The sequence below is a fragment of the Scyliorhinus canicula genome, chromosome 10 (assembly GCF_902713615.1).
Source record: "Scyliorhinus canicula chromosome 10, sScyCan1.1, whole genome shotgun sequence".
In the NCBI taxonomy this organism is placed as follows: Eukaryota; Metazoa; Chordata; class Chondrichthyes; order Carcharhiniformes; family Scyliorhinidae; genus Scyliorhinus; species Scyliorhinus canicula.
The window spans coordinates 64,626,899-64,650,854 of NC_052155.1; the positions used below are offsets into that span (position 1 = coordinate 64,626,899).

At 44.2% G+C, this 23,956-nt stretch overlaps 1 protein-coding gene across 1 annotated transcript in view; it reads left to right on the top strand.

Annotated features, from left to right (window-relative positions):
- The window catches only part of calb1 (calbindin 1), a 141,385-nt gene extending 121,528 nt beyond the window's left edge, over positions 1-19,857 (top strand). Inside the window, exons 9-11 of the mRNA XM_038809082.1 lie at positions 6,201-6,254; positions 17,832-17,903; positions 18,021-19,857. Of these exons, the coding sequence (XP_038665010.1) occupies positions 6,201-6,254; positions 17,832-17,903; positions 18,021-18,134 (240 nt within the window). The 3' untranslated portion in view covers positions 18,135-19,857. The remainder of the gene's footprint in view (positions 1-6,200; positions 6,255-17,831; positions 17,904-18,020) is intronic.
- The last annotated feature ends 4,099 nt before the right edge of the window (positions 19,858-23,956 follow it).

The following is a 23,956-nucleotide window of genomic DNA, read 5'->3' on the forward strand; positions in this document are numbered from 1 at the left end:
CAGTGCCTCCCATCCTGTAGTAGCCAAAACCTCTCCTGTGTCATTCAGCTTCACATACCCCTGAATAGCAGCCCTCACCCACTCGCAAACCTCCTCATCTGCTAATAATCTCACATCTAATATCCACTGCAGATGCTGGCCCCCCGGTCCACCTGCAAGTCCTCCTAATGCGGAGCGTGGTCCAAGACCACAATCGGCGAGTACTCTGAAACAACCACCCTCGCCTACAAAGTCCTATCCATCACAAAATAGTCGATCCGGGAGTACACCCTACGTACATGGGAGAAGAACGGAAATTCCTTCGCCCTCAGCCTACCAACCCTCCACAGGTCCGCTCCTCCCATATGCTCCATAAACCCTTTCAATTCCCTCACCACCGCTGATACCCTCCCTGACCTCAGATTCGACTGGTCCAATTTTGTCTCAATAACCCTATTAAAATCCTCCCCCATTATCAGCCAGTGCGGGTCCAGGTCCGGGGTTTCCCCCATCACTCGCCTCATGAATTCTACATCGTCCCAATTTGGGGCATAAACATTCACCAGGACCACCAGCATTCCCTCCAATTTCCCACTCACCATTACAAACCTTCCCCCGAGTCTGCTACTATATTTCCCCACGTCAAATGCTACCCACTTATTTATTAGGACTGCCAACCCCTACATCTTCATATCTAATCCTGAATGAAAGACCTGGCCTACCCAACCTTTCCTTAGACTGGTCTGATCCCCGAGCTTCAGGTGTGTTTCCTGCAAGAATGAAATGAAAGGGGTAGCACGGTAGCATTGTGGATAGCACAAATGCTTCACAGCTCCAGGGTCCCAGGTTCGAATCCCGGCTTGGGTCACTGTCTGTGTGGAGTCTGCACGTTCTCCCCGTGTGTGCGTAGGTTTCCTCCGGGTGCTCCGGTTTCCTCCCACAGTCCAAGGATGTGCAGGTTAGGTGGATTGGCTGTGATAAATTGCCCTTAGTGTCCAAATTGCCCTTAGTGTTAGGTGGGGTTACTGGGTTATGGGGATAGGGTGGAGGTATGGGCTTGGATAGGGTGCTCTTTCCAAGAGCCGGTGCAGACTCGATGGGCCGAATGGCCTCCTTCTGCACTGTAAATTCTATGAAAATGAAATGAAATGAAAATCGCTTATTGTCACAAGCCGGCTTCAAATGAAGTTACTGTGAAAAGCCCCTAATCGCCACATTCCGGCACCTGTTCGGGGAGGCTGTTACGGGGATCGAACCGTGCTGCTGGCCTGCCTTAGTCTGCTTTCAAAGCCAGCGATTTAGCCCTGTGCTAAACAGCCCCAACAGAATGTCACATTTAAGCTCCTCAAATGTGCGAACACGAGGGACCTCTTGACTGGCCCATTCATTCCATGTGATCCGCCTGGTCGGGGGGGCCCTACCCCCCCCCCCCCCCCCCCCCGGTCGATCAACCATAACTCTTTTTAAGCCAGCCCCCGGCCCACATCACGCAACCCTCCAGGCCTGCCCTCGGATGTCAACCACCATCGAACACCCTCCTATCATACTTCAAAAGCCCCACCCCTATCAGCAATCTCACCCCCCAAACAAAACAACAATCCTAACCCCCCCAACACAATAATCGCTTGCTCACCCCCCACTGTGCTCCTGTGAACTAGCCCACCCAGCTAGCCTGGCAGCCCCCGCCCATGGCGCCTAACATCCTCCCCCACCACACTGATTCCACGCCCCCCCCCCCTCCCACTCACACACTCTCATGGTGCAAACAGCAATATCAATAAAAAAGAACGAGAAAAGGAAAATAACACCCCTCAAATAAACCTGAGTGAGGTAAAAAATAAATAAAGGAGGTTCTCCTCCGACCCCCCATCCCCAGAGAAACTAGAAAATGACAACAATAACAGCCAAACAAAACATGGGGGGAAACACCTAACTCCCAGCAAGGGGGGCAGAGTGGACCAACCTCCCCAAACACCTGCTCCAAAGTTCAATGTCCTCCTTCTCCTGCAAGTCCATTATCTCTAACAATCTCTATTGCCTCCTCTGGTGTACCAAAGTGGTATTCGCGGCCATTGTGGGTCACCCAGATGCAAGCCGGGTACAACATCCCGAAATTCACCCCCTTCTTAAAGAGGGCAGACTTTACTCGGTTGAAACAAGCTCTCCTCTTGGCCAGTTCCAAACCCAGGTCCTGATAACCCAGAGCTCGTTGCCCTCCCAGGTATATCTAATCATCTGCCTGGCCCACCTCAAGATCCTTTCCTTATCCAGGAATTGGTGAAACGCACCACCATCACTCTCGGCGGCTTGTTCGCCCATGGCTTCCTTATCAGTGCCCTATGTGCCCGATCCACTTCCAGGGGCAGGTCGAAGGCCCTCTCTCCAAGCAACCTCTCCAACATAATAGCCAGTGTCCACTCCCTCAATGCCCTCCAACAACCCTACAATACTCAAGTTCTGTCTTCAGGAGCAGTTCTCCAGATCCTCCACTTTCTCTTTAAGCCGCTTCTGAGTATCCCTCAATATCCCAATTTCAGCTGCCAATGAAGCAAACTGCTCCTCATGCTCCCCCACCATTTCCTCCACTTTCTGGATAGCCTGACTTTGTGTCTCCAGCCTCAGCTCCACAGATCAATCTCCGCCTTCAGCGGGTCTACCTCTTCGCCAAGCCTCTTTTCTCTGCTGGCTGAAATTCTCATTCAAGAAGTCCACCAGCTGCTCCATCGACCATTGAGATGGTATGGCCGATCCCTTGCTCTCCGCCATCTTTTCCTGTATCACAGGAAAGGTTTCTTGCTCCAACAGCTACTTTTGTCTAAAACCACTTCTGGTCCACGAATCCATCCACTGGTGGAGTATAGTCTTCCTCAACCACTCCTGCACCTTTTTTCGTCAAAACATCCACCCGTTAATCGGGGAAAAGGACCAATAAAACCACCACGAGCGGGAGCTCCCAAATGTGTGACCATTCACACCATGGCTGCCACTGGAGGTCCCTGGTGCTGTGAAGTTTTAATCTTCGTCCTTTTAGCATGTTTGTGCATGGATCAATGATTTTTCTATGATTTTGTTCCTTTTCCTGGAATCTGCTCGCTTGGTTCTGACCTCCTCATTGTCAGCTTTCTTTGAGGTATTTTTAAAGGTTAGCTTGCAGACAAACAAACAAGTTTCACTAGAATGATGTTTACTCTACCGGTTATTTGGATGGACTGTGCATTTGCCGCGCAAACAACCAATAGCATCATCAATACACCATGTGGCCGGACTCCTAAAGTGATCTTGTTCCAACTAGGAACAAACATGAATATACAACAGGATGCAGAGGTGGGCATTGCTCTTCTCTGCACACACATACATGATCAAATACCATCAAGCCATCATGGAAACGCTGATGGGCTTTTCCAACTACCTTTCCCCAATAGTTCATCGGTAAGCAGTTTGTGTGGAAATATTTTCCACTTCAAGAAAATAGATAACACTGCTGTAACCACAGGATAAATTAAAAAGCATACCAGAAATGATCCAATACAGGGCAACACGGTGGCGCAGTAGTTAGCAGTGCTTCTTCACGGCGCCGAGGTCCCAGGTTTGATCCCGGCTCTGGGTCACTGTCCGTGTGGAGTTTGCACATTCTCCCCTTGTTTGCGAGGGTTTCGCCCACACAACCCAAAGGATGTGCAGGGTAGGTAGATTGGCCACACTAAATTGCCCCTTAATTGGAAAAAATGAATTGGGTTATCTAAATTTATATAAAAAAAGAAATGATCCAATACTGTCAGAGGTCATGGGCATGTTGTTTCGAGGAAATACTTCAGAAGCAAAGATTGGGTTAAAGCAATATTCTACTAGAAAATTTTAATTATCTTTTCCCCTCTCATTCCACCGCTACAAAGGAAATCATAGAATTTACTGTGCAGAAGGAGGCTACTCGGCCCATCGAGTCTGCATCGGCCCTTACAAAGAGCATCCCACTCAAACCCATGTATCTATCCTATCCCTGTAATCCAGTCACCCCCACTTAAACCTTTTGGACACTAAAGGCAATTTAGCATGGCCAATCCACCTAACCTGCATATCTTTGGACTGTGGGAGGAAACCGGAGCACCCGGAGGAAACCCACGCACACACAGGGAAAACGTGCAGACTCTGCACAGACAGTGACCCAGCCGGGAATCGAACCTGGTACCCTGGAGCTGTGAAGTAACTGTGCTCACCACTATGCTACCGTGCGTAAATCAATTACACAAAGAACACTGTGGTATTGTAAAGATGAAGGAGATAACCAGGAGCTATTTTTGGTGGCCGAGGTTGGATGCTGAAATCAAGGAGAAGGAGGCAATGTGTTTGTCTTGTGCAAAAGTGTTAACCTGCTGCCATTAGTCCCATTACACACATCAGAATGGCCAGAAGAAGCTTGGCAACAGGTACAGGTTGATTATGCCAGACTGTTTGGAGGCATATATTTCTCATTCTATTTGATGCTCATACGAAATGGCCTGAAGTTGCCATCATTAAGATAACAGCAGTGGAGAAATCTATTGAGAAAACAATTGAGAGATTGGGTGAAACCTTCAGAAGATTTTGTTTCCATGAACATCTCGTGAGTGATAATGAGCCACAGTTCATTTCACAAGAGTTCATACACCACTTAAAGGAGAATGGAATTCAACACAGGAGCAGAAGTTGGTAGTTCAGCCCTTCAAGATTGCTCTGCCATTCAATCAGATCATAGCTGATCTCTTCCTGGTTTCAAATCTACCTCCCTGCCTGTTCCCCACATCCTTTTAACCCATTTTTAAAATCAGAAATATTTCTGTCTCCTTCTTGAAATCATTTAATGATTTAGACTCCACTGCACAATGAGCAGCATGTCCCCCAAATTCACCACCCTCTGCGAGAAGTAGTTCCTCCTCATCTCAGTTTTAAATCTAATGCCTCTCACCCATATCTGTGACCTCTCATTCTAGATTTCCCTGCAAGGAGGAACATTTGGTCCACGTTTACTTTCTTAATCCTTCTTAGTATTTTACATTGCTCAATCAGATCCCCTCTCATTCTTCGAAACCCCAATGAGTATAAGTCCAAACTGTTCAATCTCTCCTTATACGTCAACCCTTTCATCCCTGGAATCAATCTAGTGAACGTCTTCTGAACTGCCTAAACCCCAGTGAGTTTAAGTCCAAACTGTTCAATCTCTCCTCGTACGTCAACCCTTTCATCCCCGGAATCAATCTGGTGAACCTTCTCTGAACTGCCTCCAATGCCACCACATCCTTCCTCAAATAATGAGAGCAAAATTGGACACAAACTCCAGATGAAACATTCATTGAAGGTAATAAGACAGCAAGGTTTATTGTCAAAATGCATCTGGAAGATGCATCACTGGCATTGCTAATGGTTAAACATCAACTACACACAGCACTCAATTTGCAAAAAACACCGTGCGGGAACCTGGTGTGGTGGCTGCAGACTGTGTCCAGCACTGCCACAGTTGGGAGGGAACTGACCTGTTGGCCGGGGTGGGGTGGTGGGCCTTCGCGAGGGATGGGGGACTGGCGGGGGGTGGCCAGGGGGTGTTAAGGGGGTATCCAGGAGGGGCACTATCTGGCAAGTTGGGTCCGCGCACGACCGATGCCATGTTGTGCGGCATGACCTCTGGAGTTTGTCGCCGTGCGCATGCATGGCCACGGACACGGCCATCTCCGGACATTTATTTTGTGGAGGCTGGGAGTTTTACGCGGCATGGCTAATTGCCCCTCTCCGGTCGCAGCATTGATGAGGGGTTGCCGCTGATTTTTTACCAGGTAAAACGCCACGGATCCTCCGCACTTAGCCTCAGAAGCGGAGTATCTGGCACAAAGTGTTTCAAACACTTTTAAAACTATTCCTACAGATTTTTTATGCTACAGTAGAAAACCAAAGTTTATTTAAACTGAATCCACATCAAGCACTTATTCTCCCTCCTCTTTTTCACTTTTTCCACTGCTCATTAATTTGGTCTCTCTCTTAGGTATCAAGAAGCACCTCAGCACTATCCACTTCATTTTTATACCAACTCGTATTCTCCATAATCTCTGACTTGCCATGGGAAATTTCATGGAAGGATCAATTGTTTCATAACTGTTCATAGATTTATCAATGTTACAGTAATCAGTTGCAAGTTACAGGACCATCATTTACTTCAGCATTCTGTCAACATGATTTATTTTTTTATTTTTCAGGGCGTGAATATGTCTTCAAAAGAATTTAATGATATCTTTGACTATTATGATCAGGTAAGCTTTCTAAAACCTAATTTGTGAGCTTTTAATCAGCAAAGTATATCATCAGGAACATGTTGCTACAAGAGAAGCAGTTTTACTATCTTAAAGGGGAAAGTTGCCATTTTGGGTATGAAAGGAGTTCAATAGAACCAAATGTTATTTAATTATTATACAAAGCACAATAATATTGAACAGCTAAACATTTTCCATTGTGAAGAACAATATCAGATGTAGAAAATGTGTTCTGTTGTACATTTCAGAGGGGGCCATCTCCTCAAAATCAGGTGGGATTGTGATGAAGAATGAAGGAAAATTTGGTCGGTAAGGCCCTCATCACTGATTAGGATTTCCCTTTCACGTTCACTGCACCAGCAGCTGACCCACTTCATCCGACCCACTTACTATCCCTTCCTGCAGCCACCATGTTGAAGGTGTCATTGAGTTGCAGAGTAACTGAGTTTGAACAATGGGGGGTTTACATTGTAGAAGCTTCCCTACCTCAAAATGTGTCCAGCACTTTACTGCTTAAAGTTCTTGTCTTGCCCAATGCTCAGGTTTTCAGTGGACGTCTTGTAGCCATCTTCAGTGTCCTTCTGAAATCTTCGGATCATTTTCAACTTCTCCTGCTGTTGCAGCAAACTACTGCTGCATTCTGGATTTCAGCCCTTAAACTGACCCCCCCGCCGGGTCGGAGAATCGCCAGGGGCCGGCGTCCGTCCCGCCCCCGCCGTGTCCCGAAGTCTCCGCCACCAGAGATTCGGCGGGGGTGGGAATCGCGCCGCGCCGGTCAGCGGGCCCCCCCCCCCCGGCGATTCTCCGGCCCGCGATGGGCCGAAGTCCCGCTGCTGTCAAGCCTCTCCCGCCGGAATGGATCAAACCACCTACCTTACCGGCGGGAGCAGGCGGGCTCCGGGGTCCTGGGGCGATCTGGCTCCGGGGGGTGCCCCCACGGTGGCCTGGCCCGCGATCGGGGCCCACCGATCGGCGGGCGAGCCTGTGCCGTGGGGACACTCTTATCCTTCCGCCTTCGCCATAGTCTTCCCAATGGCGGAGGCGGAAGTGACCCCCTCCCCTGCACATGCACGGGGATGACGTCAGCAGCCACTGACGCTCCGACGCATGTGCGGACTTCCGTTGGCCGGCGAAGTCCCTTCGGCCCCGGCTGGCGTGGCGCCAAAGGCCTTTCACGCCAGCCAGCGGAGCGCCAACCACTCCGGCGCGGGACTAGCCCCTCAATGTTAGGGCTTGGCCCCTAAAGGTGCGGAGAGTGGTTCACGCCACTCCATCACGCCGGGACACTCCGTCCCGCCGGGTAGGGGAGAATCCCGGCCCTGATCTTTGAAATCCTAAAGCAGAACATTAGCTCAGGTTCCACTCTGTGGTATTGTGTTCTTGATGTGACCATCAATTCACAAGACACGTGATTGGAAGTGAACAGTGGTTTTAATAATCTTACAACAGAGCCTGCCTGCGATGAGATGAACTGGCAAGCAGGCTCACGACTGCAAAGCTTTATACTTCCGATTAGTGGGAGGAGCCATGGGCGGAGCCATGGGTGGAGCCCAGTACAAACTCCTCATCTCCCCCTATGGGCAGAGCCGCGCAACGGCTCGTATACAGAGCCCACAAGGACACAATACATATACTGGAACACAGTGTGAATTAGTAGGTCTATAATTCACCACAGTTCTAAAGGGGAAGATCGCTTTCCAGAGACTCTCAAAACTTGGCAAATACTCCAATCAATTGATAAGATTAAAACAATTGACAATTAATCTTGGCCAAGTGCAATGTAATAGTAAGAACACTTGTTTCACAATCCACTGAATTTTCCAATCTGCACCGATGACTTGAATGAAGGAAACAAATCTATGGTAGCTAAATTTGCCAATGGCACAAAGATAGGTAGGAAAGTAAGTTGTCAAAAAGATGTACAGCAGTGGTGGTCAACCTGTGGCCCAGGCCAAATGCTGGTTTCTGAGTACAGCTCACAAGATATTTTATTGACTGTTGCCCACGTGCAAGGTTGCCACGTTCCACTAATTTCTATCTGCATAGTTTTTTTCCTACTTATATAATTGAAGTGATATGTGTCTAAAGCAAGGGCAAGTGAAGCGAGGTCCATACTGATTGCACAAAACATTGAAGTGAGAGCTGTTTGCTCCCTCTGCATCCAAAGTGTAAATATTTATTTTGATGAATCTCATTCATGGGGGTCATGTTGAGTGAACAAGCCTGATTTCAGTCTTGCGGCCCCCTGAGATGAAGGAAGGCCACTCATATGGCCCACTCAATAACCTAGGTTGCCCATTACTGATGTCGAGGATCTGCAAAGGGATACAGGCAGGATTTTTCCCCATGGTTTTCCCAGTGGTAGGGAATGCATACAACGGGACAACAGTGGCACCAGAAGATCCCGCCATTATGAAACACGCTGCGGGAGAGTGTGGAAAATATCGCCCGTTAAGTGAGAGGGCAAATATTTGGCTGATGGTGTATTATGTGGGAAAATGTGAACATGTTCACTCTGGCAGGAAGAATAGAAAAGCAGTCCACTTTTTAAATGATGAGGGATTGCAAAGTTCAGTGGTGCAGAGGTGTCCTGGTACATGAATCACAAAAAGTTAGTTTGCAGGTACAGCAAGTGATTAGAATGGCAAATGCAATGTTGGCATTTATTGCGACGTGACTGGATGATAAAAGTGGGGCTGTTTTACTGCAGCTCTACAGGGCCTTGGTGAGACCACTCCTGGAGTACTGGGTACATTTTGGTCTCCTTTTAATAAAATATATATTATTTCATTAGAATCAGTTCAGTGAAGATTCACTTGACTCATTCCTGGGATGAGGGGTTTATCTTATGATGAAAGGTTGACCAGGTTGAGCCAATAGTCTTTTGTGTTTAGCAGAATAAGAAGTGATCGTATAGAAACATTCAAGATCCTGAGGCGACTTGATAGATTAGGTACTGGAAGGATATTTGCACTTGCAGTAGTGACTAAAACTAAGCAGCACAGTTAAATCATAAAGGATCCCTCTTTTAACGTAGAGATAGAAGAATTTTTTCATCTCAGAGGTTCATTAGTGTGTGGAATTCTCTTCCACAGAAAGCAGTGGAGGCAGGGTCAGTGAATATTTTTAAAGCTGAGTTAGATAGATTCTTGACTGACAAGGGAGTAAAGGGTATCGGAGATAGACAAGAAGGTAGAGGCCACAATCAGCTCAGCTGTGATCTTGTCAAATGACAGTGAAGCACGGTAGCACAAGTGGATAGCACTGTGGCTTCAGGGTCCCAGGTTCGATTCCCCACTGGGTCACTGTCTGTGCGGAGTCTGCACATTCTCCCCGTGCCTGCATGGGTTTCCTTCGGGTGCTCCGGTTTCCTCCCACAGTCCAAAGACATGCAGGTTAGGTGGATTGGCCAAGCTAAATTGCCCCTAGTGTCCAAAAAAGGTTAGATGGCATTATTGGGTTACAGGGATAGGGTGGAAATGAGGGCTTAAATGGGTCGGTGCAGACTCGATGGGCCGCATGGCCTCCTTCTACACTGTATGTTCTATGTTCTATGAAGGTGGAACACTGGACTGCGGAGACTTAGTTATTAAAAGAGACCATAAATAGGACTTATCAGTCTTAAGAATGATTAGAAGGTTTCATCGAGGTGTACAAAATTGGGGCGCAGTGGAGAAAGGCAGTTTGAAAAGGGAATAACTATTTTTACTGGTTGATGGATCAGTAAACAGAAGGCATTAATGTAGCATCACCACCGGAGATAAGTTAGGAGCAACGTTATTGCGCAGAGCTTTCAGGACGTAGAATACTATATCGTAAATGGCTGTGGATACAGAATGCATTATGGCTTTTAAAAAGAGCATGTATGAATATTTTAAAATGTATATGTACAAAGGATGAGAAAATAGAAGGAGATGAGGAACTAAATGCAGATATACCTTTTCGGTTCTGTAAAATTTGATGATGCTATGTGTCAATTTATAACACACATTAATGACTTGGACTTTGACACAATTATGAAATTTGCAGTTGACATGAAACTTAGAAGTACAGTGAAACGTATGAAAGATAGCAATACACTTCAAGAGGACATCGGCTAGTGCAGTGGGCGTACATTTGGAAGATAAAATTCAACATAGAAAAAGTGTTATACATTTTGGAAGAATGTGGAGAGACACTATGTGCTAAGATGAACTATTTTAAAGGGGGTACAAGAAGAGAGAACCTTGGGTACTTGTGTACAAATCTTTGAAGGTGGCAGGACAGGTTAATCTGTCCATATGGAATCTTGCCTTTGTAAATAGAAGCAGAGTACAAAAAGCCAGAAGTTATGCTCAACATGCACAAAACACTAGTTCAGTTCCAACTGGAGCCACCTCTGGGCACTACACACAGGATCGGCATGTCGGCTTTGGAGAAGATACATAAAAGATTTACTAGAATAGTTTCAGGGATGAGCGATGTGGACAGACTGCAGAGAAGCTGAAAAGGATATTTGGAGAAGGTACATGAGGTTTTCTCTTCTTGCACCCCCTTTAAAATTGTTCCACTTAGCATATAGTGTCTCTCCACATTCTTTGGAGATAGATGGCAGGTACCCCGGGGACCCGGACCCGGTATCCTGGCAAAGAGGAAGGAGTTGCAGGTGAGGTTCGACCTGTTGTCCACGGGGAAAGTGATGTGTCAGCTGAGAAGCGCAAGGGGAGCTGTCTATGAGTATGGAATCGATTGTGTTCCACGCGGCACCGGTGCTAGCCCTTTAATAGTAGCGGAATCAGGGCAGCACGGTGGCGCAGTGGGTTAGCCCTGCTGCTTCACGGCGCCGAGGTCCCAGGTTCAATCCCAGCTCTGGGTCACTGTCCGTGTGGAGTTTGCACATTCTCCCCGTGTTTGCGTGGGTTTCACACCCACAACCCAATGATATGCAGGGTGGATGGATTTGCCATGCTAAATTAACATAGAACATAGAACAGTACAGCACAGAACAGGCCCTTCGGCCCTCAATGTTGTGCCGAGCCATGATCACCCTACTCAAACCCACGTATCCACCCGTAACCCAACAACCTCCCCCTTAACCCTACTTTTATTAGGACACTACGGGCAATTTAGCATGGCCAATCCACCTAACCCGCACATCTTTGGACTGTGGGAGGAAACCGGAGCACCCGGAGGAAACCCACGCACACAGGGGGAGGACGTGCAGACTCCACACAGACAGTGACCCAGCCGGGAATCGAACCTGGGACCCTGGAGCTGTGAAGCATTTATGCTAACCACCATGCTACCCTGCTGCCCCATTAATTGCCCCTTAATTGGAAAAAATGAATTGGGTACACTAAATGTTTTAAAAAATAGTAGCGGAATCGGTGCAGGTGGGGTGGCAGTTTTTCTGTCATGATAGTCCACAAATTCTGCGTTGGCATCAACACTTAGTCTCAGAAACTGAGAATCCCACCCAGGGTGACCTTATATGCAGGTGATTTGCTGCTGTATATTTCAGAACCAAGCACATCGATGGGGTTGCTCCAGAGATTTGGGATGTTTTCAGGGTACAAACTGAATTTAGGTATATCCCTGCTGGGAGTGGGAGCGGGGGTGGAGGAGCTGCGATTCTGCCTGGCAGCATTTCACATGGAGGTACAGGTGGCCCGGGATTGGGTAGGGCTTCGGAAGTTTAATTTCACTAGGTTAGTGGGTTAGGTAGGAGGCAGATTTGAGGTGGGACAATCTCCCTCTGTCGTTGGCAGGCTGGGTGCAAGCAGTTAATATGAATGTTTTGCTGAGAATCTTGTTTTTGATTCAATCTCTGCCTATCTTTTTGCCTCAGTCATTTTTCAGGGGGGCAGACAGGTTGATGTTCTCGTTTGTTGGGGGGGGGGGGGGGGGGGGAGGTAGCCAGGATTAGGATGATACTGCAGAGGGGAGTTTAGGTATCCCAAATTTTTTGTATTATTATTTGGCGGCAAATGCAAAGAAGGTGTGATGTTGGAGCAGGGAGGGGGTTCTGTGGGTGAGGATGGAAGTGTGCTCCTGCAGGAGGCCCGGGGTTGTGGGAGCCGGCAACTGTGCCACTCCTGGTGACCTCAGGGATGTATACAGTGAGTTCGGTGGTGGTGGCTACGTTGAAGCTTGGGAGGCAGTTTGGACAGCACTTCCAGCTGGGAGCAGGGTCAGGGAGGATGCCGATTAGGTGGAATCATGGTTTCGAGCCGGGGAGGCTGGATGTAAGGGTTTGGGAATGGGGAGAGAGGGGGGGATTAAGGAAATGAAGGATGTTCCTGGGCAGGCAATTTGCGAGTTTGAAGGAGTTGGGCAAGAAGTTTGGGCTCGCGCAAGGCAAAGGCCTTTGACAAGGTACCTCATGGTAGACTGGTACAAAAGGTGAAGTCAAAAGGGATCAGAGGAGAGCTGGCAAGCTGGATACAGAACTGGCTTTGGCACAGAAGGTAGCAGTAGAAGGGTGCTTTTCTGAATGGAAGGCGGTGACTAGCGGTGTTCCACAGGGATCAGTTCTGGATCTCTGTTGTTCGTAGTGTATATAAAAGATTTAGGAGAAAATGTAGCTGGTCTGATTAGTAAGTTCGCAGATGACACAAAAATTGGTGGAGTTCTGGATACTGAAGAGAATTGCCAGAGAATACAGCAGGATATAAACTGGTTGGAGTCTTGGGCGGAGAAATGGCAGATGGAGTTTAATCCGGACAAGTGTGAGGTAATGCACTTTGGAAGGTCAAATGCATGTAAGAATTACATAATAAATGGTAGAACACTTGCGAGTACTGACAGGCAGAGAGGTGCATGACCACAGGCCACTGAAAGTGGCAATGCATGCAGATAAGTTGGTCAAGAAGGCATATGGCATGCTGGCCTTCATTGGTTGGGGCATTGAATATAAAAATTGGCAAGTGATGTTGCAGCTGTACAGGACCTTAGTTAGGCCTCAGTTGTAATATTGTGTACAATTCTGGTCGCCACACTACCAGAAGGATGTGAATGCTTTGGAGAGGGTGCAGAAGCGGTCAACTAGGATGTTGCCTGGAGTGGAGGGCATTAGCTATAAGGAGGTTAGATAAACCCGGTCTCTCATCACTGGAACAACGGAGTTTGAGAGATGACCTGATAGATCAAGATTATGAGTGGCATGGACAGAATGGATAGTCAGATGCTCTTTCATAGAGTAGGAGAGTCAAGTACTAGGGGACATAGGTTTAAAGTGCGTGGGAAAAAGTTCAGAACTGATGCGCAAGGCAAGTTTTTTTACAGAGGGTGGTAAATATATGGAATGTCTGCCTGGGGAGGTGGTGGGAGCAGGTACGATAGCGGCATTTAAGGGGCATCTAGACAAATATATGAATATAAGTGCATACGGTTTTAGTTTAGGCAGGTACCATGGTCAGCGCAGGGTTGGAGGACTGATGGGTCTGTTTGTTCCTGTGCTGTATTGTTCTTGCAGGTTTGGCACTTTGCAAGGAAGGTCTTTCTGACCTGGACGAACAGTGCCTGTCTCCTCGTTGCTGGAGACAGTGCTGTCAGTGGGGGGATTGGAAAGGGGGTTCTCCCGATTTATGGGAGGATTTTGGAGGAGGATGGGGTGTCCATAGAGGGAGTTAAGGCAAATTGGGAGGAAGAGCTGGGGGCAGTGCTGGAAGCAGGATTGTGGTGTGAGGTGCTGCAACCTCATGTGCAAGGTTGGGCTGATAGAGCTGAAGGTAGCGTACAGGGCGCACCTCACAAAATCAAGGATGAACCGCTTGTTCAAGGGGGTGGAGGATGTCTGTGAGCGATGTGGGCAGGGCCCTGTGAACCATGTACATATCATAGATTATTATAGAATTTACAGTGCAGAAGGAGGCCACTCGGTCCATCAAGTCTGCACCGGCTCTTGGAAAGAGCACCCTACCCGAGGTCAACACCTCCACCCTATCCCCATAACCCAGTAACCCCACCCAACACTAAGGGCAATTTTTGACACTAAGGGCAATTTATCATGGCCAATCCACCTAACCTGCACATCTTTGGACTGTGGGAGGAAACCGGAGCACCCGGAGGAAACCCACGCACACACGGGGAGGATGTGCAGACTCCGCACAGACAGTGACCCAAGCCGGAATCGAACCTGGGACCCTGTGAAGCAATTGTGCTAACCACAATGCTACCGTGCTGCCCAATGTTTTGGTACTGCTCGTAGTTGAAGTTTTGGAGGATGGTGTTCAGTACCATCTTGGGGATCTTACATGTGGATATGGAGCCCGGTCCCCGAGAAGCCGGCCGGAACTGCAGACGGGTGCAGATGTCTTAGACTTCACCACAATGATTGCTCGCAGGCAGGTCTTGTTGAAGTGGAGGTCAGCTTCTCCACTCTGTGCCTCGACGTCGTGGGGGGACCTGCTGGAGTTTTTGACACTAGAGGTGAAGTTTGCGCTGAAGGGGGCGAGTGAGAGGTTCTACAATTGGGGTTTGTTCATCATACACTTTCGTAAGTTGGTTACCGTTGACTGTAGAGGGGGGGCGGGGTGTACTTGTTTGGGGTTGTTTTTGTATTGTAAAATTGTTGAAAATTTTGTGAATAAAAATACTTTTAAAAAATGATTTTATGGATTGGGAGGGTGTGCTCCGCCTCCAAAAAACTAACACGGTGGATTAGTCGGTAAATCACGCTCAATTTTTCGAGTCCATTGGCCTGTTCATCAGAACTGAGAGAGAGAGAGGGTGGAAATCTGTTTGATATTATAATGTAGCTGGAAGAGATTGCAATAAAAGTGTAGTAATCTGAAGAACAAGAGATAGATAACCAGATGCAGGGGAAGGAGTGTTTTTGCATTGAGGCAAAAATGTATGGAATATAAAAAAGGGATTAAATGGAGGAGAAAGGTCACAGTCTAAAGTTGGTGAACTCAATGTTGATTCTAGCAACTACAGCATTTTGCTTCCTGCAACTGGTGAGATTTGAACTCAATAAAAATCGGGAATTAAGTCTAATTATGACAATGAAATCATTGTCGATTGCTGTAAACACCCATCTCGTTCACTACTATCTTTCAGGGAAGGAAATCTGCTATCCTTACCTGGTCTGGTCTACATGTGACTCCAGATTCACAGCAATGTTAACTGGCCTCTGAAATGGCCGAGCGAGCTACTGAGTTCAAGTCTCGCTCAGCCAGCAATGTCCACATCCCATGAAAAATAAATAAGGCTACCCTGAAAGACCTATAATTATTTAATTAATTTAAAAGGTCGTCAGTAGTGGAATCCTTCCATTTATGTAAGATGGTGGACATGCAGCAAAACAAATCCATTGGAGATGAGGTAGTTTTATTTGATGCACATTTGATGATGTCTGAAGAGACTAATCCTTAAGGGGAAACTTCAACCACAAGTACCACATATCCAGTGGTCATTAGGAGTCATTATGGATTGTTGTTTTCAGTGTTGGTATCTATTGCCAAGTCACTGTAGCCTCATCAGCCCACAGGTGATGACCATTTTTCTGTCAGCTAGTATCTCCCAGGTGTGTAAAATTCCTTCGGGCAGAGCTCTGGATTGTTAAGCTCCAATGGTGTCTTTGTAACAAGAACTAGAAAGCAAGTGTTGGCTTCTTCAACTTCAATTTTATTGTATCCCAGAATGACTTTTTCTCCAACTCCACAGTGCCACCTGTATCCCCTTTATATTTATATTGTACAGTCTGTCAAACAGTAAGTGTGGTCCATTAAACAATTAAAGCTCTAATTCTAACTTAAGCATTGGCGTACATTAACTCTTTCCTAACCTGTCCTACTGGTCTTCTGGCTCCGGTTACTTCACTATGCAGAAAATCTTTTCGCATTTGACCACCTTCCACCCTGTGAATGTGCACAAGCCAGCAAAATCACCTCTGCTTGATGAGTGCCACATAGTTGAAAGCTTTGCCTGCTGCATTTATGATTTTGTCTTTCTACTAGATAATTTAAAAGGATTATATTAAATACAGTATGTAAAAACCTTACTCTTTATCTAACAAGCTGCTGAAAGAGCAACACGCTGAATTGGAGAACAATGACTCATTTTGTTTGCCCACCTCCATAAACACATCTGTTTACATTGATAAGACTGCTAGCTTTTTAAAAATGTTGTCTCTTGTTTCTACCACGTCCTTCTTATTTAGGATAACACCTATTATTAACTTAAAAACAAAGAAAGCCAGGAAAAATCTATTATTAATAAATGATTTTGTTTATGCTACAGTAAATATAATCTTCCATGATCTTAGTATTGAGAACAGTGTTACAAATGCATTAGGTGCAGAGTTTTCTGACATAACAAGTTTCCCAACGCATCAAATTTGAATTCACTATAAAACATAACTTATTGTGTGAAGTAAAACCAAAGAATTCTAATGAGAGATCACTTTAATTATCTATTCACAATTGCTGCCAGACCTGCTGAGTATTTTCAGGAGTTTATTGTTTATTTAATAGTTCCAGGACCTGCAATATTTTGATTCTGTATTATATGAAGTGTTTTAAGATATTTCAACCTTCATAAATGCAGTAAATATACAGGTGTTTCCACTGCCACAAAATTAATTAGTTTGCGTTTCTACATGTTTAGTTTTTTCGAACAACTTCGTCTCTTTTTAAGCGTCCATAATTCAAATCTTTCCACCAGTGGTGGTCACATCATCAGCTGCCATGCAACTAAGTTCTGGAATTCCCTCCCCTACTCTCTTCACCTCTTTCTTCTTTTAAAGCACTGATCAACCATTTCCTTTCATGGCTCAGAGTCAAATTTTGTTTGATGACATTCCTGTGAAACAACTTAGTTGGGATGTGGTGCTATGTTCAGGGCACCATATAAATACAAACTGTTTTTATTAGTGATTGATAAAGACAAGTTGAGAAAAGCAACATTATGCTCTTTAAAGGCTATCTTGAGCTTTTTTAGGAGCATCTCAGGATTTGTCTAATTTCTGGTATAACTTGATTTATGTTATTTATGGTTCTTTATGTGCTCCTTGTTTATTATATCATGTTCGTGCAAGCACATTATTGCAACAATTAGCATTTTATGACTAAAAACTATGGATAGTAGCAATAATACGCAGATGTTTGCATTGAACTGCTTAGTTTTCCATACTGGCTCTTTAGCCACTTGATTTAGGCAATGGACTTTATCACTTTTCATCTATATTGTTAAACCACAGTTAGCAATACTCATTAATTAGAGTGAATGCGCGTTGTAATGTTAACTGCCCATGAGAGTTTCAATATTATAATTATTTCTTAAAATTTCCAAAGGAGAAATGATATATTGATGTTCAATAATATGTTATCATCGTTTTGTTTATTTAAAAAAAGTGATTTCTGATTTGCAGAATTCTGAAGGACTTTTCCGCATGTTTTATGCAGCGAAGTTGTGACTTGTCAGACTTTTACCGAATGACAACTGTAAATTGTCAGAGTGACTTAGTATTTCAGAAACGTATCATGCATGCACTGTAGAGTATTTACTAATGATAACAGATTGATTGGGATTGTTAATAACAGATACATTGTACAACATAGAAGTGCCTCAATCTTGCATGTTTCTTTTGCTTAGGATGGCAATGGATACATAGATGAAAATGAATTAGATGCACTATTAAAGGATCTCTGCGAAAAGAACAAAAAGGTAGCAAAAACACATTTCAGAACCACTAATTTTAATAATATGCACAAAATGACAGCATGTTTAAAAGGTTGTTCATGGAATTTAGTGACTATGACTTCTATTTTTTTTTAAATTCAGGACCTAGACATTCAAAACCTTACAACATACAAGAAAAGCATTATGGTTTTGTCTGATGGAGGAAAACTCTTTCGGAAAGATTTGGCATTAATCCTCTGCGCTGAAGAGTTTTAAATATCTTGCATTCTCATGTGCTTGTGATTTGTGTGACGATAGCTGTATGCTAAAAGGGTGTAGGAAATGCTTTCCTTCCACCTGTGAAGTTCACTGATTGCATATAGATTAATCAGTAGAATGTGCAACACATTCTTTCTGATCTGTTGTATCTATACTCTTTGTAATTTACTGCTTTTGTATCTACAGAATTCATACAATAAAGTATACTACTGAAACTGATGACAGAAAATATGGTGTAAAAAACTGTTTTTGTCCAGCACTGAAAGAAGGGTTTATATTAAATGTTTACCAAACTGCTGAAAAGATTGTTCAATATATGCACTGAAGGTTTAAAGATACATTGTCATTTGGTGGTACAGGACTTCAGTATTGCTGAAAAAGGAGAAAGGTCAAAGTACTCACTAGGACACTTTGAAAGAATACTGTTATAAGTGTAAAACAATTATTTTTTTTCTTTTTTATAAATTTAGAGTATCCAATTATTTTTTTCCAATTAAGGGGCAATTTAGCATGGTCAATCCACATAACCTGCACATCTTTGGATTGTGGGGTGAAACCCACGCAGACACGGGGAGAATGTGCAAACATGGACAGTGACCCAGGGCTGGGATTCGAACCAGAGTCCTCAGCGCCGTAGTATCAGTGCTTACCTTTGCGCCATGTGCCGTTTAATTTAATGTTTCTGTGTCGGAAGGGTAAAACCTATAGTTAGGTTCATGCTGGACAAAGGGGGTTGTATGTGTGAGGTTAGGTTTCAAATCTAGCTGTGATTCTGTTGAGCTCAGAGAGGGCTAAGGCATGAAGAGTAAATAAACCAACAGTGGTTACTTAGCAACTGCGGTCTTGTAAGGTAGAAAGTGTTTAAGTTTAAGTTTTGTGAATTTGATTGCAGTTGAAGATAGGTACTGAAGGAGAACACAGCAGTCACAGGTCTGCTATAAGTTGGTTTTAGAAGGCTAAAGAGGGAACATCTCTCTCAGCCTTGCGAGAAGAAAAGCGAGTAATGGTTAAGAAAACAGATGCCGGAAACCTAAAGCCCAGCTAGTAAAGGAACCAGAGAAATGAAGAGTCGTTTCCAAGAAGTCTGGAGTCAATGGAAGAGAAGAAAGTGGGAACCAGAAGAAAAAAAGTCACAGAATTGAAAGGCATTGAATTGTGAGAGGCCAGAAAGAGATCTCCAGTAGTGCTAATGTTTGTGAGAAATTACTACAGTTTGGGAGACATTATTTGAAATAATTGTAGAAATTGGTGGCTGGACCTCGGAGTTTGTGTAAAATGCTTTAAGACAAAGGAAACCTGAAGGGAGAGGTGTAAAACAAAACCTGAAACCGACACCTTGATGGAAGCGGAGGAGGTAAAACGTAATTTTAAAAGAAGATTTGAAAGTGTGACTTTTAAGTGGAATTTGAAATCACTAATGTGGAAGCTGAAGTTGAGTGAGACAAGGTGGCTTACAGTATAAGAATCAGCTGGGGGATTTTGAGGAGAAATCCACAGGCATTCACTTGGGTTCAGAGAGGAATGTCTCTTACCACAATCATCCATGTGCTTAAAAGGGACTATTGTGTTAATGAGACCATTGTATCTTAAAATGTACTCTTCAATCTGTGTTAATCTTAAAATCTGTGTCTAATTGCAAAGCTGAAGGGGGAGTAATGAAGTATTGTATTATAATCCAATCTTTCCATGTTTAATAAATGTTTTTTCTTGTTAAAACTAATTAGCGGTCCTGTGACTCTGTTCCTCCACCTTTTATAAAAGTAAATGTAATGGTCTTTTGAGCCTGGGTTCCAATCTGGGATCTTCCCGCCCAGTCAGAACATCAACTGGGATCCAATCATAAATGGAGGCTCCTGCGGGATTTCAAAACGTGGAGTATGGGTTATTTGATGCTGATTAGTAATAATTTGTTGGGAATATTTTGAAACATGGAAAGCAATTTACTTGATACTGAATAGTAAAATTTTGTCTGGGATTTATTGTTAAATGGTGGGATTTGAGAGTCTTTAAAAGGAGTAAATGGGGTATATTGTACATGTTAGAATCAAAAATGGTGTTGGAAATTGCTGACTTCCCTGAAGATGGAAAATGTAACTTTGACTGGTTTATAAAAAGTAATCAAGAGTCAGTTAACTGAATTGACAGATAAATTGGAGTTGGAACTACTTGCAGGGGTAAGGAGAGCTGACATTATTGAAAGCATATTGAAACATTTGAAATTGCAAGGGTTGTCTGATGGACCAAGTATTTCAGAACGTAAGGAAACTGAATTAGCTAAAATTCAATTACAAATGAAACAAATAGAAATGCATGGAAAAAGAGAGCTTTTGAAAATTAAATGTAAATGAGACAATTTGATGTCGAAGTGGAAGGGTTAGCAATGGCAGAAAGAGAAAAAGGAGAGAGGGAATTTCAGCTTAAAATGCTGAAAGTTAAAGTTAACTCGAGCAGGTTGAGGAAGGAAGTAGTTTGAGCCATAAACCTCATGGGGAAATGTTTGCATTTCTACAAGCTCTTCAACATTTGAGGAAAAGGGTGTAGAGGAATTTTTAAATTTATTTTGATAAGGTAGCTAAACAGATGAAATGTCCAAAAGAAATTTGAACATTACTTTTACCACGTAGACTGGGAGGTAGAACTAGTGAGGTGTACGCATCATTGTCGGAAAAGGTATCTGTGGATTAAGATGTAGTGAAAAAAAGCTATCCTTAGTGCATATGGGTTGACTCCTGAGATGTAGAGGCAGAAATTTCAAAACGCAGGAAAAGAGCCTGGACAAACTCATATTGAATTTGAGAGGAAATAATAATAAAGCAAAATAATTTTGACTGTTGGATATGGGTGTTAAAGATAGAGAGAACATGTGAAGCTCTTAGAGAGGTGATTGTTTTAGAATAATTTAAAGATTCACTTCCTTTAGTTATTAAGATGCTTGTTGAGGAACAAAAGGTTGAAACTTCTAGACGGGCAGCAGAGTTAGCTGATGATTACGAACTAGTCTGTAGAACCAAAGGATTACATCGTCATCCTTTTACCCATGCGACAGACAGAAAGTGGGAAGGAAAAAAGAAAACAAATAGTCAAGAAAGAGGTGAAACAGTCAGGAATGGTCAGGAAATTTCAGATCAAAGTGAAGGTGTTGAAGGTGGACGTGACATTTGGAGGCCTAAGTGTTTTCATTGCAACACAATGGAACATATTAGGGCAGAGTGTTCAAAATTAAATGGAAGATCAGTTGCAGTAGTAGGAAAGGAAGCATCTGGAAAGGAAATGGCTGTTAAAATTGCCTTCCCATATATAGAGTCTGATAATGCTGTTAAAGTTTATTGTCTTTGTTTTGGTTAAATCACTGTCATTATATAAGATTACATTTGTTATTGTGAATTACGGAAATTGTGCATGTATGATGCAATAGATTGTGGTTAGATATTTATGATGTTAAGTTTGTGTAAAGTGGATGTAAAGAAATATTCATAATCAACTGCTTTGACAAAGGGACATCTGGACTCGAAACATTACCTCTTTTATCTCCCTACAGATGCTGCCAGACCTGCTGAGATTTTTCCAGCATTTTCTTTTTGGTTTCATAATCATCTTCTTTCAAAGGGGAGGTGTTAGGAAAACAAAGGTAGTTTTAAGAAATTTATATTTGTATTGGTAAACATTAGAAATAAGGTACTGTTTTGTAAGGGTCCTTCCTGTTGATTCCCTTATTTCCCATTTGTTTTACCTTGTGGTTATCATTTTTATCCATGGATGTTTAATGAACATATACCTTTAAGTTGAGCAGAGGAAGTGAGGAAATCAAAATTTGCAAAATAGTACACTGTGCTGTGGAGCTTTAGCTTCTGAACAGGACATCTCAGACTTTTTGGCACCCAAGAGATCGGAGAGATTTGGTTGTCCGGTGGCTAATAAATTGGCCAAAGGCCGTATTCTGCCTGGCAACAGACGGTGATTGAGTCCTACCCGAGTGGAATGATTTTCAGAGGAGGCAGGGTGTGACAGTCGGATCCTGAACGCTGAGAGGAGCAGCTGTGAGGGGCTGTCCCTCTCTCTCTCTCTCTCTCCACAAATACTGCCCGACTACTGGTTTCTGAACAGTGCAGAGAACCTAGATGAATCTACAGTGAAAACCATTACAGACTGAAAACAAAAACCTCCAACTGAAGGTCTAGATTGAAGAAAGTTGCACTGGAAAGTGTCCATCAGAAACAAAGACTCCTATCCTTTATTCATTATTTTACACCCCTCTTTTCCCTCAGTTTGACTGCCTTGTGTGTGTAGAGGGTGGGGTAAGTTATAGAGGGAGTAGGACTGAATTAATAGACAACCAGTTGTATTTGTTGCATAGTGAATTATAGTTATTGAGATTCATAAAAAATATTGTTTAAATTTACAAACCTGGTGACTGTAGTTATTGGGCAGTAAAAGACCAGAGACTTCTGGTATTTGCTAAGAATTAATTGTGTTGCGACTCAGAGTCAAATGTGGCTGGAATTGATCAAGCACTAGCCCAGGGTGTTGTATCAAACAGTTTAAGTGGATTTAATTTTATGTTTCTGTGATTGGAAGAGTAAAACCTATAGTTAGATACAGCTAGACAGTGGTGTTTGTATGTGTGGGTTTGTTTCAATTCCAACTGTGATTCTATTGTGTTTAGAGGTGCGAAGGCATGAAGAGTAAATAAACCAGCAGTTGTTTAGCAACTTGGACCTTGTAAGGTAGAGATAGCACACAATTAGTCCAGCGCCTTCTTCACTTCTGTCTGGGGTGGGATGTAGATCGCTGTGCTGATGGCTGAAGTGAACTCACGTGGAAGGTATTCCAGGTCCGGGGAGCAGCAGGGAGCAGCAGGTCGCCACATTTGAGCACCAGGAGGTGTTGATGAGGAGGCAAACCCCTCCACCCTTTGCTTTGCCTGATGACACAATGCGGTCCGACCAATGTATTGAGAAGCCTTCAACTGCAACCAAATTAGCTAAACTAAAACTTAGAAGGTTCTCTAGTTATAAATAACAATGAAACAGAACACCTGGAGGCCTTGTTCATCGTGGCCAGGGACTTCAACAAGGTTAACTTCAAGAGTGTATTGCCAAAATCCCACCAGTACATCTCCTGTCCCACTAAGGACAGACGACAACACTCTCGACCATGTCTACACAAAAATCAAGGGTGCATACCGATACATCCCCCAACCGCACTTCGGAAAATCATTCCATAAGACGGTACTCCGTCTTCCGACATACAAGCAGAAACTGAAGCTGGAGAATCCAGTTTAGAAAGTCGTGGAGTGCTGGTCCGAGGCTACAGAAGAGCTTCTACGTGACTGCTTAGAGTCAGTGGACTGGTCCATATTTAAGAACTCAGCGATCAACCTAAACGAGTACGCCATCACTGTCACAGACTATATCAGCAAATGTATAGATGACTGCGTGCCAAAAAAAGTAGTATGTACGTTCCCCAACCGGAAATCATGGCTTAATCGGGAGACTGATGCCCTACTGAAGGCCAGGTCTGAGATGGTCAAGTCAGGCAACCCTGACCTATACAATAAATCCAGGTACGACCTCCACAAAGTAACCAGGGATGCCAAGAGACAATACCAAACCAATCTAGGGTCACAGACTAGTGTTACAGACTCTCGTCGATTGTGGGAAGGCTTAAACAACATAACGGGCTACAAAGCAAAGCCTAGCAGAATCTCCGGTAGCAGGGCACTCCTCCCTGATGAACTCAACGCATTCTATGCTCGGTTCGAGCAGGAAACCATCAAACCACTGTCGACTGCCCCAGCACCCCCGAGTACACCCACCATC